At 40.4% G+C, this 14,644-nt stretch overlaps 1 protein-coding gene across 1 annotated transcript; it reads left to right on the forward strand.

Annotated features, from left to right (window-relative positions):
- The first annotated feature begins 505 nt into the window (after nt 1-505).
- LOC145823978 (uncharacterized) lies at nt 506-13,596 on the forward strand. Its single transcript, XM_082923557.1, has 9 exons — nt 506-788; nt 9,864-9,945; nt 10,111-10,666; nt 10,787-11,457; nt 11,796-12,063; nt 12,154-12,236; nt 12,700-12,843; nt 13,004-13,081; nt 13,572-13,596. Exons 1-9 carry the CDS (start codon nt 506-508, stop codon nt 13,594-13,596), a joined length of 2,190 nt encoding a protein of 729 aa, XP_082779683.1.
- Nucleotides 13,597-14,644: the final 1,048 nt, after the last annotated feature.

Below are 14,644 nucleotides of genomic sequence, written 5' to 3' on the forward strand. Positions count from 1 at the left end.
GGCCCAAGTTCAGAAGAGAATGTCTCAGCCCAAGATTAGTCTAGTTAATATATCACAAACATCACTACAAGAGGAAGTCCAGGGTCCAGTTGATGGTGGGCGATTAGTGAATATTAGTAACTCGCATCAAAATTTAGAGGAAAGGAGTGGTGGAGCCAGAGGAAGGAGAAAGAGAAGGCTACAGACAAGGCAAGTACTTTCTGGAGGATTTTGAAGGGGTGCCATTTTCAGAGCTGCAGTCGCAGTTGTGTCTCTTTCTTTGTCACAAAGCAGTCAAGCTAGTAAGAGAAGGAAGATGGTACTTGAAGAAGCACAAGCGACTTTACAGCTCGGAAAAAGATTGGGAATGAATTGCGAAGGTAGGGAGCAAGAGGTGATAAATAAATTAGTTGAATTGGAAAATCAAAATGCAGAGAGATTTGCTAGGAGTGAAATAGGGGGCGAGGAGGGTCCGATCTAGCTGGTCGACGAATCACGGGTGGTTTTGGTGTTTAAACTAGTTACTATGAAGATCATGTCTTGGAATGTTAGAGGTTTGGGAAAGTCGGAGAAAATGAGTAAAGTTAGGAATGTTATCGAGGAAAGGAAAGTTGATGTTATGCTTATTCAAGAAACTAAAAGGAGTCAAATAGATGGGAGCTTTGTTAGATCCATTTGGCCATGGGAGATGATGGAGTTTGCTGCTGTAGATTCTGATGGAAGTGCTAGAGGCCTGTTAAGCATTTGGAACCCAGATACCTTTACAATGTCAGAGAGTTGTGGAAACAGAAATGTGTTGGCTATCTCAGGTATTTGTCTTGGCTCTTTTGATTGTGTACTTTTGAATATCTATGTGTAGACACCCCATTTTTGACCGACCTTAAGATTCAGACGTCATCAATTGAGCGCTCAGTGATAGTGCATGTCGTGCTCGTTTCGAGGTTTTGGAGTTTTGGCTAAGAGCCTTGCCTCCGGGCCTCTGAACTCTTTGTGCTTTGGCTCGGTTTGTGGACCGAACCTTGTTTCTCTTCCCTAGAGGGAGGGAGTGGTCTGTGGACCACCTTTTTGTGGTCGTAGACCACTTTTCGTGGTCGTAGACCACTTTTCACGTTTGGAGACTAGTTTTCAATTTTCGGAGTCTTCGGCCGCACGCCTTGTCTCGGGACCGCTTAACGTTCTCCGTTTGGCGTGGTTTTTGAACCACACCTTGTTGCCTCTGCCTAGAGGGACACTGTGGTTTGGGAGACCACTTTTGATGCCTGTAGACTAGTTTTCGAGGCTTCCGGCTACACGCTTTGCCTCTCGAACTTTCGTCTTGCATCCTTTTTGGTTTGTTTTTGGTACAAACCTTATTTTCCTTGTTTGGAAGGTGGTAAAAGGGTGGGAGACTAGTTCTTCCCCTTGGAGACCACTTTTCTTTCCACCAGCCAGTTTTCTGGTCGGCCAACTGGTCTCCTTGGTTTTTGGGCCACCTTTTCTGGTCGGCCACCACATCACTACATTGTTTTCATGCTTTAGACCTTCTCCCACCATGGCCGACCACTTCAAGTAGCTGGCTGCTTTTTATCACATTTTTGGAGATATTTTCATCCAGCTGGCACAGCTGGAAGGCACTAAAGCCATCCTCCATACACGTGTATGGAGGGATGGCCTTGAACCCTAAGCTTGTCCAACAAGCTTGAGCATTGGTTCTCTATAAGAGAGAACCTCTTCCTCCCTCCTCCAGGTTTAGATTTTGTGCCTTAAGCTATACATACACACCTTTGTATCTATCTTGCTCTTGTTCTTCATTTTTGTGCCTTAAAGTGTAGTTTTATCATACTTTAACACACAAACACACACTCAAACACCATCATTTTGTTGCTGAGGTGCTTAGGAGCTAGTTTTGGTGTTGTTGGATTGGTTTGAGCTGGGAAAACCTGCTGGAGTTGTGTTTTTGAAGGTGTTCATCAAGGGTGAGCTTCTAACCCTTAAATCCCTTGATTTTGCTTAAGCTTTTGGACCTATTTGCATGTTGATTTAAGCTTAACTCTTAACTACAAAAAGTTCTATTTTTCAGTCCTTAAAATGTTTGTTTAAGGTCACTTTCGTGTTGGGGGTTATCTACCCCCTCTTAGGCATTGTTAACTCTTGTTTTAAGCCATCCCTTTTGGCTCTTGTTCTGGCCTTTGCATGACCTTTCTACCACTGAAATCTAGAGGATTTTCAGCGGTGAAAAGGTGGTTTTGGGGTCCCAAATAGGAGAGGGTCATCCCTTTCCTTGTATTTTGCATACCGGCTTCATATGCCTCATGTTTGAGCATGTTTATTAAGCTTGTGTTGTCTTGTTCTTAGCATGTATTTGGGGATGGCATGCCACTATTTTCGGTTGTCTTGATCACCTCATGCATGCTTAATACACTTGTAGTGTAAATTTCATAAACTAGTCTTGTATGCTTCATGAAGTAGCATGTCTTTCTAGCTTATGTTGACTCCATTTTAGTAGGTTTTTGGTGTTTTTCTAACATGCCATAACTCTATTAAGGTTGGGTTTGATAGCCCCATGCATGCTCCATGCACTTGTAGTGCAATTCCATGAATTAGCCTAATGTGTGCCATGCTTTAGACTATCTTTCTAGCATGATTTTCGCTTAACTTTGAGAAGCTTTTGTCCATGTTTTAGCATTATCTAGCTCTGATTTGTGTTGTTTTGGCCATGCATGTCATGCTTTGTATAGCTATAATGCATTCTAACTTGCTAGCTTTGTGTCTCAAGTCCACTAGCATGCATTACTTGGATTATTTTCATGATTTGGCATCATTTGAAATGTTATTTTAGTGCATGTTTCATGGTCATGCACTTGCATTTGTCACTCATTCAATGCGTTGGAGGGTTGGTCCTTTATGCCTTAAACATGCACCATTGCGTATGCCTTCATGCCTAAGCTTGCGAGCTATCATTTCAATGTGTTTTTGGGGTTATTTTGCCATGATATAACTTTGATTTTTGTTGTTTAAGTCATCTCATGCTTGGTCTTGCTAGGTGTAGTGTAATCTATCCTGTTTACCTTGCATATTCCATGCCTAATGCCCTTCATGCTAGCTTGTTTTGGCTTCCTTCGATACATGTTTTAGTACTATTTTGACATGTTCTAGGACTATTTTGGGTTGCCTTTGCCATATGCTTCATGTTTTGCATAGCTGTAGTGCAAATGCCTATGCTAGCTTCAAGCTTTGGGTATCATAGCATGCTTTATTTGTGTTGTGTACATGATTTGGCATCCTTTAACATGACATTTCAGAGCATATAGGATTGATATGTTCCCACTTCTTTCATGCTTTGAATGCCTTTGAGTGTTATGCATTGTTGCCTCATTTATGGCTTAGCATGTATGCCATCTTGCCTAGACCTTTGGGCCCCTATCTCAGCATATTTTGGTCTTTGTTTAGACCTATTTGAGCTCTGTCCATGATTGGTTCATGCATTTGTGCCATGTATTGCATGCCCCCTTTGTAATCCTCTTTACTAGCCTTATGCTTTAAGGACCCTAGCATGCCATACTTGTGTTGTTTGAATGATTTGGCATCATATCTTACCATATTTTAGAGCTTATAGTATTGTTACACTTCCATGTTTATCACTTCTTGAGCACTCTTGAGAGTTGTGCTCTTAGGCCTAGTCAAAGGGCCATTGTATTGAGCATGCTTGTCTTGATCTTCATGCCTTAGTTTCATCATTATGGCCACTGTTTTGGGCATGGCTGAGGTCTGTCCACATCTGGTGTAAGTCCATTTAGCATGTTTATTAGTATGTTGCTTGCATGCTCATGTTGTTCATCGCATTGTGTATTCCATGTTCTTGTTCGCATTGTGTATGCCATAATCACATTGCATTGAGTATGCCATGTTATTCATTGCATTGAGTATGTCATGTTGCATTGCATGTTTGCATGCTTAAGTTGCATTGCATGTTTGCATGTTTGTTGCATTTTGTTTGGAATAGGTGTTAGTCCAAACACGAGAAACGAGGGACGTTTCATACTTGAAGTGATGAAACGTGCCTTAATTCTCGGTTGCCGATGCTCTTGATCTATCATGATAGAGTTCTAGGCTTTATGTGTTTATGTGTGCATTCATTTCATATTGATTTGTGCAATTTGGCTTCTCGGCCATCATGCATCGAGATGCGTGATTGGTGGCCCGAGGGTCGAGGACCACACTCCCTTGAGCCCATGAAATGATAGAGAGGGTGGTTGTGCACACATATGTTGCAAATACATTGCCATGCCCTTTCTTGCTCTCTGTTGTAGCAAATTGGAGAAGTGCAGCAAAACTGGTCGGCCGACCAGAACAACTAGCCGGCCGACCACTTTTTCTGGTTTGCAGCAAAGAAAAGTGGTCGGCCAGTGGCTGGAAACAACCCTAGGTGGTTGGCAGCCCTCCCACAGGTTCCCATGCTGGAGTTGAAGCTTTGTGGAGCTTGGTGCAAGGTTTTGAGGACAATTGCAAACAGAGGCAAGTTGGGGCATCGCGACGGATTTCCGAACGAGACGACCGAGCATGCGTGCATTCTTCTCCCTCTGAGGCTCCTGCTTTGTTGCTTTACTTAGCTAATTTGCTTAGCTAGTTTATGCTTTGGTTTTGTAGTTATGTAGTTAATGCGTTTAACTATTCAATTTGTGTTGTAATAGCATAATTAGTTAGCTTGTTAGTTAATTAGTTGGCTTGTAATAATTAGTTTAATTAGCTTGGATTAGCTAGTTAGCTTCTTATTCGGACCCTCCGTCGAGAGGGCCAACTGTTGTAATAAGCATGCGTGTGTGTGATGCATGTCTTCCAACCTCCATTTCTTTCTCCCTTTTACTTAACCGCTTACAATGGTTAGTTTTAGGGCACATTTCGATTAGCATACCTCATGCTTGCATGCGTGCATCCATTCATCTATTTCGCATACACCGGGTTCGGCGCATCATACTAACTGCATTGTATTTAAATTTCAATTTGAATAGATGTATCAAGTTGAATTTCATATGACATTTCTAGAATAGTCGAGCCTATTTTAGCTGCATTTTCGCATGTGTTGCATTAGCCATCTTAACATGAACTAGGAACGTACATGATTTCTAACTAGTTCTCTGTTTTGGCTCGGAGTACACTGTGAGTGTTTACGCTTTATGTAGACGCGCCCGAACGTCACGGGAAAATCCCGTTTTGTTCATTGGGCTGCTACTAGTTCGGACTCAATGCCACAGTTCTGAATCTAATCTCGCAAAGTGCAACGCAAGACCGATAAATCACCAAAGAGTCCAAATCCAGCAAATAGTTTTGGAAAACTGATTTTTATAAAGAAGTGCCAAACATGGACTGCTTTACCAGATATAGAGTCGCCACCTAAATATTTTATTTTGGAGAAATTTAGGAAACCCTAACTCGTTGCCTAAGGCCACGTGTCCGTCATCACCAAAGTTGCCTCGGCTCGGGAACTTGGGTATGAGAGGGGAAGGTCATGCAATGAGCACCCCCACTCGCCCGATCAAAGATCGGCCTTTACTAACATGATATTTTGTTTTTGAAAACACATGCGTTCTTATTCCGGTTATTACCCTAGAATTACTATGTGATGCGTATAACACACAATTATAGACTGGATCGCCTAAGTTGGAACAAAACACCTCATGTTTGTTTGTTTGTTTGAAAATGGTTTGAAGGTGCTACTCGTAAGTAGGCTAAGACGTGGATTTGCCATCCTCAAGTGGGCTTAGAAAACATGATTTTGCCACTCTCAAGTGGGCTTAAAAACTCGCATTTCGATGATTTGTTCCAGTTCAAATAATCCAACCTTCACCCACAGGCATTCATGCAATTTAACACTTAAGCAGTTAGCCTCATGGCAAGCATGCTATCATGGCAGCACTCACACTCATGCAAGATGCTAAAGCATAAACACTTACAGTGTACTCCGAGCCAAAACAATAGCTAGTTAGCAATCAATCCATGATCCTAGCTATGTTAAGATGACTAATGCAACATATGCAAAATGCAACTAGAAATAGGCTCGGCTATTCTAAAATGGCATATGAAATGCAGCTTGATATCATGTATTCAAATGGGTATTGAAATACAATGTAGTTTGTATGATGCGCCGGGCCCGGTGCATGTGAGACAGATGAATGATGCACGCATGCAAACATAAGTATGCTAATTGAAACATGCCCTAAAACTAACCACCAAAAGCTGATAAGTAAAAGGGAGAAAGACGTGGGGTTGGAAGACATTCATCACACATACGCACACTTATTACAATGGAGGGTCCGAATAAATAATACAAACCAACTAATTAGTCAACTACCTTAGCTAATTAATTATTACAAAACCTTAACTAATTAAGCAAATTAATTAAGTTACAAAACAGACTAAGTATGAAAACTAAAGAGGCTACCACAGCTCCACCTCGGAATGATTGAATGATGCATGCTCGATCGCCTTGCTCAGAAACCCGTTGCCATGCCTCATTTTGCCTCTGTTTGCACTGTTCTGCACCTCTGAGAATTGTGAAAATGCCTATGATGCTTCTGAACCACTCCATGGCCATGCTGAGCGGCCATCGACCAAATGGTGAAGCCATCGGCTAAAGGAAAGGTGTCATCGACTACTTATGAGGCTATCGGCCAAACACTTTTAGCCGATCGGCACACCAGATAGCCGATCGGCCTCTTCTTGTAAAATGCTCCTTTTGCTGCAGCAGAGGACAAACAGAGGTATGCAATACATTTGCAAGACAATGTTTGCAACTACACCCTTTATCATGTTTAAGACTCAAAGGTGTGTAGTGCTCGACCCTCGGGCCACCAACCACGCATTTCGATGCATGATGGCCAAAAGAGCCAAGTGTGCAACAATCAATATAGAATGAATGCACAAAACACATGAATGCCTCACACTCTATCATATTGGATCAAGAGTGTCGGTGACCAAGGATTTGAGGCACATTTCGTCACTTCAAGTACGAAAAATCCCTCAGTCCTCATGTTTGGTTTGACACCCCAAACCAAACATAATGTAATGCACGCAACAAGGAGGAGCTATGCAATGCAACGAGGTTAATGGTATGCAAACAACTCTAATGCAATATAAGCATGCAAGTAACCATGCAAACAACTCAAGCATGCAACAAGTATGCATCAATGCCATACAATACAACTAATATGCAATAGGCATGCAACCTAAACATGCAAACATGCAACATAATAGGCGTTCAACAACAATATCAACAACAAGCATGCGACAACATGCAATGCGATAAGCATGCAACAATACGCAAACCACATGATCCATGGGCTTATACTGAAAATGGATAGGCCTCAGCCATACCAAAAATAGTGGCCAAAATGTGAAGAAATGAAAACAAAAGCACATGCAAACATGCATACACTTTGGTCGCCAAATAAGGCATGAAGACACAAACTCTTAAGAGCACTTAAAGAGTGAAAAGCATGCAAGTGTGACAACACTACATGCTCTGAAATGATGCTAGGAATGATGCCAAACCACATAAACAAGTCAAGCATAACATGCAAGAAAGCTCAAGGCTTAAGGCTAGCCAAGGAGCTTGTACTAAGGCCACATGAGTCAAGCCTCAAAGAGCCAAGGATAACCAAAATAGTCCTAGATCTTGCTAAAAGGAGTCTAAAACATGTAAGGGTCAAAGCTAAAATAAGCCAACACGAAAGGCATAAGGCATGATGCAAGTAAGGCCAACAAAAGGGATTGCACTACACCTATTACAACCAAGCATGGAATGACTTAATCAATTAAAAACAGAGTTGTGGCATGTCAAAATAAGCCCAAAAACCCATTGAGATGGCAACCTAAAGACCTAAATATGATGGCATGCACAATGATCCAATCATGAGGCATAAAACACCAACTCTTCAAAGCTTTGAAAGGATGACAAATGCAAGTGTATGGCTACACTACATGGACTGAAATCACATATGTGACGATGCCAAATCATGAAAAAGGGTCCAAGTAGTGCATGCTAATGACTTGGACACTCAAAGCCAACAAGCTAGAATGTATGATAGCTATACAAAGCAATGCATGTATGATCAAAACAACATGAAACATAGCTTTAGCATGCTGAAATATGAATAAAAGATCCTTTGGGTCGAGCCAAAATCATGCTAAAACCATAGCTTAAAGCACAAAGCATGTTAAGGCAATAGAGAAGATTACACTAAAAGGTTAAGAGGTCACCCTTGTAGAACCTCTTCAAGAACACACCTCTAGCAGGTTTTCTGAGTTCAAACCAGCCCAAGATCACCAAAACCAACTCCTAAGGATCTCAGCAACCAAAGGATGGTGTATTACTAGGTGTTTTAGTGCAAAAGTGAAGACAAAACACCCTTTTAGGCTCAAATACACACACAAATATAGAGAGAGAGATATATATACAGAGAGAGATATATATTCTATATCAATTTTTTGAACCCTTGAGAAGGGAGGAGGAGCTCCCTTCTTATAGGAATTCAATTCCAAAGCTTCTTGGAGAAGCTAAAACAAGGTGCAAATCCCTCCATACACGTGTATGGAGGATGGGAATTGTGCATGCCAGCTATGATAGCTGGCATAAAATATCTGCATAAAGCAGATGAACAGGGCTCGGCTAGAAAATATGGACGATCGACCAACATAAGTGTCGACCGACCAAAGAAAGTGACGATCGGCCAAAACTCTTGGCCGATGGCAAGAAAACAAGGCCGATGGCGTCATGCCTTGGCCGATGGGTTGAGGGGATGGCCAACAAGCCACCCTCTTCCCTCAGAACCAAAAACACAAGTGCTTGGTCCACAACCAAGCACAAAACAGACAAGTTGAGAGATCTTGAGACCAGGTGCGTGACCGAGACCCTCGAGAACTCAAAACGAACACGAGCATGGATGATCATCAAGTGTTCAAACGATGACGTCCAAGTCTTGAGGACGATCAAAAATGGGGTGTCTACACTTTAGCATACTGCATGTGTGTTAATGCTGCCATGATAGCATGCTTGCCATAAGGCTAACTGCTTATTTGATATAACTGCCTGAATGCCTGTGGGTGAAGGTTGGATCGCTTGAATTGGAACAATTCATTGAAATCCACATTTTTAGCGTACTTGCGAGTAGCAAACTTCAAATCATTTTCACAAATGAACATGCATTGTTTTGTTCCAACTTACGCGATCTAGTCTATACTTGTATGCCGTGCGCATCACATAGTAATTCTAGGTTAATAACCGGAATAAGAACACATGTGTTTTCAAAAACAAAATATCATGCTTAGTACAGGCCGATCTTTGATCGGGTGAGCGGGGGTGCTCATTGCATGACTTTCCCCTCTCGTACCCAAGTTCCCGAGCCGAGGCAACTTTGGTGATGACGGACACGTGGCCTTAGGCACGAGTCAAGGTTTCCTAAATTCCCCAAAAATAAAATATTTAGATGGCGACTCTGTTTCTGGCAAAACAATCCATGTTTGACACTTCTTTATAAAAATCAGTTTTCCAAAACGATTTGTCGGATTTGGACTCTTTGGTGATTTATCAATCTTACATTGCACTTTGTGAGATCAGATTAAGAACCGTGACATTGAGTCCGAATTGTAGTAGCTAGAGACAAAACGGATTTCGCGCCCTCACAGGCGTGGAGCTCGGGGCGTTCTCGGGGCATGTCTACACTATGCTCTGAATGATGTTGTGAAAAGAGCTAAGTTATGGGAAATTATTGTCAATCTTAAAGTGTCATTTTAACAACCTTGGTGCATGGGTGGGGATTTTAATGAAATCAAATTCAGAGTAGAAAGGAGGGGTTACATCAGACGAGATAGAGGGATGCAAGATTTTAATAATTTGGTTGATCAATTAGGAATGTTAGACATACCAATGTTGGGCAGAAGCTATACTTGGTATAATTCAATGGAAGGAGAAAGGTGGAGCAGAATAGACAGGTTTTTGTTGGACCCTATTTGGTTGGAAAAATTTAGATTTAAGTTATAGGGTTTGCCTAAGGTTGTGTCTGGTCATTGTCCATTACTGCTAATGGAAGATGAGAGAAACTGGGGCCCTAGGCCTTTTAGATTTATTAATGCCTGGTCTGTGCACCCCAATTTCAGATCAGTAGTACAAAAATCTTGGTCTGAATCACTAGTTCAGGGATGGGCTGGGTATAGAATCAAGATGAAGTTGTGTGGTCTTAAAACTAACCTGAAGAGATGGAATCTTGAAGAGTTTGGAATTGTTGAGTCTCAATTAAAAAAAGCAGAACAGGAGCTGCATGCATTTGATCTGATGGTAGAGTCTAGAGTGCTGGAAACTCAAGAATCAGCAGCCAGAAGAGAGGTGAGGAATTTGGTAAGAGAGTTAAGGAAAAAGATGGACTTGATATGGTTTCAGAAATCTAGATTAAACTGGGCTCAAAATGGAGATAGAAACACTAGGTTCTTTCATATCATGGCCAGCAAAAGGCAGCAAAGGAATTTAGTTGACTCAGTTGTAGTAGATGGTATTAGGTTTGAAGAACCTGTGCTAGTGAGAGAAGCAGTCTTCAGGTATTTTTCAAAGGCTTTTGCTGAAGTATGGAAGTCTAGACCAAAACTAACTGGAAATTTCACTTCAATTAGTAGAACTAAGGTAGTGGAAGTGCTGGAACCTGAGTTTACAATGGATGAGGTTTGGGAAACAATAAAAGAGTGTGATGGTAATAAAGCGTCTGGACCGGATGGATTCAATATGATCTGTATTCAAAAGTGCTGGAAGATAATGAAAAGTGATGTGTTTTAATTTATACAGGAGTTCTACAAAAATAGTAAGTTGGCTAAAAGAATAAATAGTTCATTTGTTACTCTTATACCGAAGAAGGCTAACCCCGAAGGATTGGCGGACTATCGGCCATTTTGCTTGATAGGTGTGTTGCACAAAATTTTGGCCAAGATTTTATCAAGAAGGTTGAAAAAGGTGCTACTTGATGTTATCAGTGAAGCGCAAACAACTTTCCTGGCTGGTAGGAATATTTTTGATGGTATAATGATTGCTAATGAGGTAGTGGACTGGTGGAAGAAGTCTAAAACGAAGGGAGTCATACTCAAACTTGATTTCGAGAAGGCTTATGACTCAATCAATTGGGAATATTTGTTCAATATGATGGTCAATCTTGGATTAGGTGAGAAGTGGCTGGGTTGGATGAAAACATGTGTTACATCAGCGAGGGTTTCTAATTTAGTTAATGGATCTCCAACAGAGGAGTTTAGTCCACAAAAAGGGTTAAGGCAAGGAGATCCGTTGTCTCCTTTTCTGTTCAACATTGCAGCAGAGGGGCTTAACCTGCTATTAGAAAGAGCAAAAAAGTTGGGAATTTTTAAGGGAGCATGTGTTGGGCCAACAGGTCTAAGAGTATCACATCTTCAATTTGCCGATGATACGATACTTTTCTGTGATGTAGAGTGGGCTGAGATTGTGAATGTGTAAAGGATACTTAGATGCTTTGAGTTAATATCAAGTTTGAAGATAAATTTTCACAAAAGTGTGGCGTGTGGAATAGGGATTAGTGATGAAGTGGCACAAGTCTATGCATCCAAGCTATGTTGCCTATGCAAGAAATTACCTATTAAGTATTTGGGGCTACCACTTGGTGCAAATCCAAGAAGAAAGAAGACCTGGCATCCAGTAGTGGACAAGGTTAGGTCTAAATTAGCATTATGGAAGAGGAAACTGCTGTCATTCACTGGTAGGATAACCTTGATAAAATTTGTTCTTGTTAGCTTACCTGGCTATTATATTTCTATCTTTAAATTACCTAAAGGGTTGCAAGAGAAATTGAGAAGTTAAAGGCAACATTCCTATGGGGTAGTTCAGAGCTAAAGAGGAAGATCCACTTGGTAAGTTGGAAGGAAATCACAAGGAGTAGAGATCAAGGTGGGTTAGGCATAAGAAGGGTTAGTGATATGAATGATTTCATGTTAGCGAAGTGGTGGTGGAGATGTGGGGTGGAAGATCAATCTTTATGGAAGAAAGTTATTATTAGCAAGTATGGAGCAGAAGGAGGAAGATGGTTACCAATGAAGGTTTTGGTTGGTAATGAGTTTTATGTTTGGAGTGACATTTTAAATGTGGCAAGAACTAATATTGATTTGTTTCAATTTTTTATTTCAAATTTCAAGATTGAAGTTGGAAATGGGAATAGGATTGAGTTTTGGAATGATAAATGGTTCATGAACCTACTGTTAAAAGAGGAGTTTCCTAGGTTGTTTAGATTATCTGTGGAAAAGGAAGGCACCTTGAGCACCTTTATGTAGAGGAGGGACATAACAGGGGATTGGAAACTCTTGTTTAGAAGATCACTGCTGGCTTGAGAGGAAGACGAGGTTAGTAGGTTGCAAGAGCTAACTAGAGGCATACCTAGCCTTAATGTGGAAAAGATAGATTCTGCAAGCTGGTCTACATCATCTTTGGGGCTGTTCACAGTGGCATCAGTCAGAGCTTGGCATGAAGTTACCCAGGGCCCTAGATTGAAAATTCCTAGGATGCTGTGGAATAATGTGGCACCACCAAAAGCCCAGTTTTTATGTTGGTTGGCATGGAAAACTACAGATCTTTTGCAGAGATGTGGGGTGTTAAGTGACACAATAGAGAACTTGTGCCCCTTTTGTAAGACTCAAGCAGAATTAGTAGAGCATATATTTTTGCTATGTCTTGAGGTATGGAAGGTTTGGTCGAACTTACTGCAATGGTGGGGATTTAGTTGGGTTACTCCTGCTTCAGTTAAGGGTGTGTTGCAATGGTGGTTGGGAACAAGATTCAAAAAAGACAATGTTGAAGGTTTGGAAACTTGTTCCAGTTGCAATGCTGTGGTCAGTTTGGAGATTAAGAAATAATTGTATATTTAATGGCTGTCAATACAAAATGGATGAGCTTTGTGAAAGAGTAAAGGTTAGAGTTGGGATGTGTGTGAAATCTAATCTGAATAGTGTTCCCTACTCAGTGCATGATATTGTGGAAAATTTGACTCAGGTTAGATTATGTTTATAAGGTGGACGACTGGTTGAGACTTTATGTTTATTTGGTGGATGGTTGGAAAAGTCTGGAGAGGTAGCAGCTTAGTGGCAGATTTTCTGGTATGTGTTGATGTTCTGAGGCTGCTGTTATGAGGCTGCTTCTGGTGGTGAAGAGGTGGGGTTATGTATTAGAAATGGAGGTGGATTGATCTGGAGCAAGTCTGGTGGCATATTTATTCTGCGAAAATTACTCTGCTGCTAGTGCTTTGCTGCTGTTATTTATTATGATGATATTACTCAGCTGCTGATATTAGTCTGCTGATATTTATGGTAGCAGTGGTCTGGCCAGGTTTCATATTGTTTGTTGAGTGGCTTATTGTTTGGTCTATGATGTTTGTGTTTGCTGCTGTCTCTGTTTTTATGACTCACTAGTCTCCTGCTGTTACTGATTGAAGTATTTAGTGGTTGGTTTGTGTGCTGGTTCTGATCTGGGTGTTGGTTTTGTTTGGAGCTCTTGGCTGTTGAGACGTGGACAGGCCTTCTGCTTTTGCTGTTTGATGTTATGTTTTTTTGGTTGTTTCTAGCTGTTTGCTATTAGCTGTTGTGTAAGCTTTTGGTTGTTAGTCTCATTCTCTTTGGGTGTCTTTGATTGGTTCCTCACCAATCCTGGGTTGAGAGCTAGCATATGATTGCGCTTTCTTTACGGTGTCAACCTAGTTGGGATTGTTAAGTTAGTTATGATGCTTTCTGCTCTCCCCTGCTTTCTTGATGTATTTTTCGCATGTATTATGCTTTTTTCATCAATAAAGTTTTTTTACTGATAAAATATATATATATATATATATATATATATAGGTGCATATATATATGGTTAGATATTTGTATAGTTATATATTAGTTTAGTCAAAAAAAATGTAATATCTATAAATAGAACTTAATAGATATTTTTTTATACTTTGGGTGTTCTTTCCTAGTTCTTGCTGTGGAGAAAAGAAAGAAAAAGAGTTCTAAGTTGGTTTTTCATGGGTTTGATCTAGTGTAAGTCATTTTTGACTCCTAGTGCTTTGGATAAAAACGTAGAGGGCGGAAAATGCGTCGTTTGGCTTCAAGAAAATTTAATTTCTGTTGCCGAAAAATTTGAAAGCTTCTTGGCTTGAGGTAGGGATTTTTCCTACACTTCTTTATGTACTTTTACTTGATTATATGGAGCTTAGAGTTGTATATAATTTAATTAGAATTTTTGGAAAATTTGTGATTTAATTGCTTAAAAGAGAAATTTTGAGAAAAATAAAGAGTTGATGCCCAAATTACGAAAGTGCAAGCTTGGAATATGTTTGTAAGGCTATGAAAGAGCTATGTTTTAAATTTAAACAAAAATGGACTTCGATTCGATCGGTTTTGAAATTTTTACCGTTTTGCGACCAAAATAGCATATTTAAAGAAAATAAAGGAATTATGTTTAACTTTTGGGGCTTTTGATCAAAATAGGATGTCATAGTTGAATAATGCTTGGAGAATGAGTTTGGAAAGAAAATGATGTTTTCTTGGGCATTAACAATGTTATTTTGCTTAATGTATCTTTTGGAATAAAACTGACATGGTTAGAAATGGACCTTGAGAGGTTACCAGATGTGATTGTGATATGAAAACTAGTATA

Source organism: Camellia sinensis, chromosome 4 (assembly GCF_055761805.1).
Source record: "Camellia sinensis isolate YWXY chromosome 4, ASM5576180v1, whole genome shotgun sequence".
Lineage (NCBI taxonomy): Eukaryota > Viridiplantae > Streptophyta > Magnoliopsida > Ericales > Theaceae > Camellia > Camellia sinensis.

Excerpts from the sequence above, each read along its gene's own strand:
- LOC145823978 (XM_082923557.1), top strand. The coding sequence starts at position 506 with ATGAAGATCATGTCTTGGAATGTTAGAGGTTTGGGAAAGTCGGAGAAA. Across the intron at positions 9,946-10,110 it reads AGGTGGAGCAGAATAGACAG|ATCAGTAGTACAAAAATCTT; the intron begins GTTTTTGTTGGA and ends CCCCAATTTCAG. Across the intron at positions 13,082-13,571 it reads GGTTGGAAAAGTCTGGAGAG|CTGTTTGCTATTAGCTGTTG; the intron begins GTAGCAGCTTAG and ends GGTTGTTTCTAG.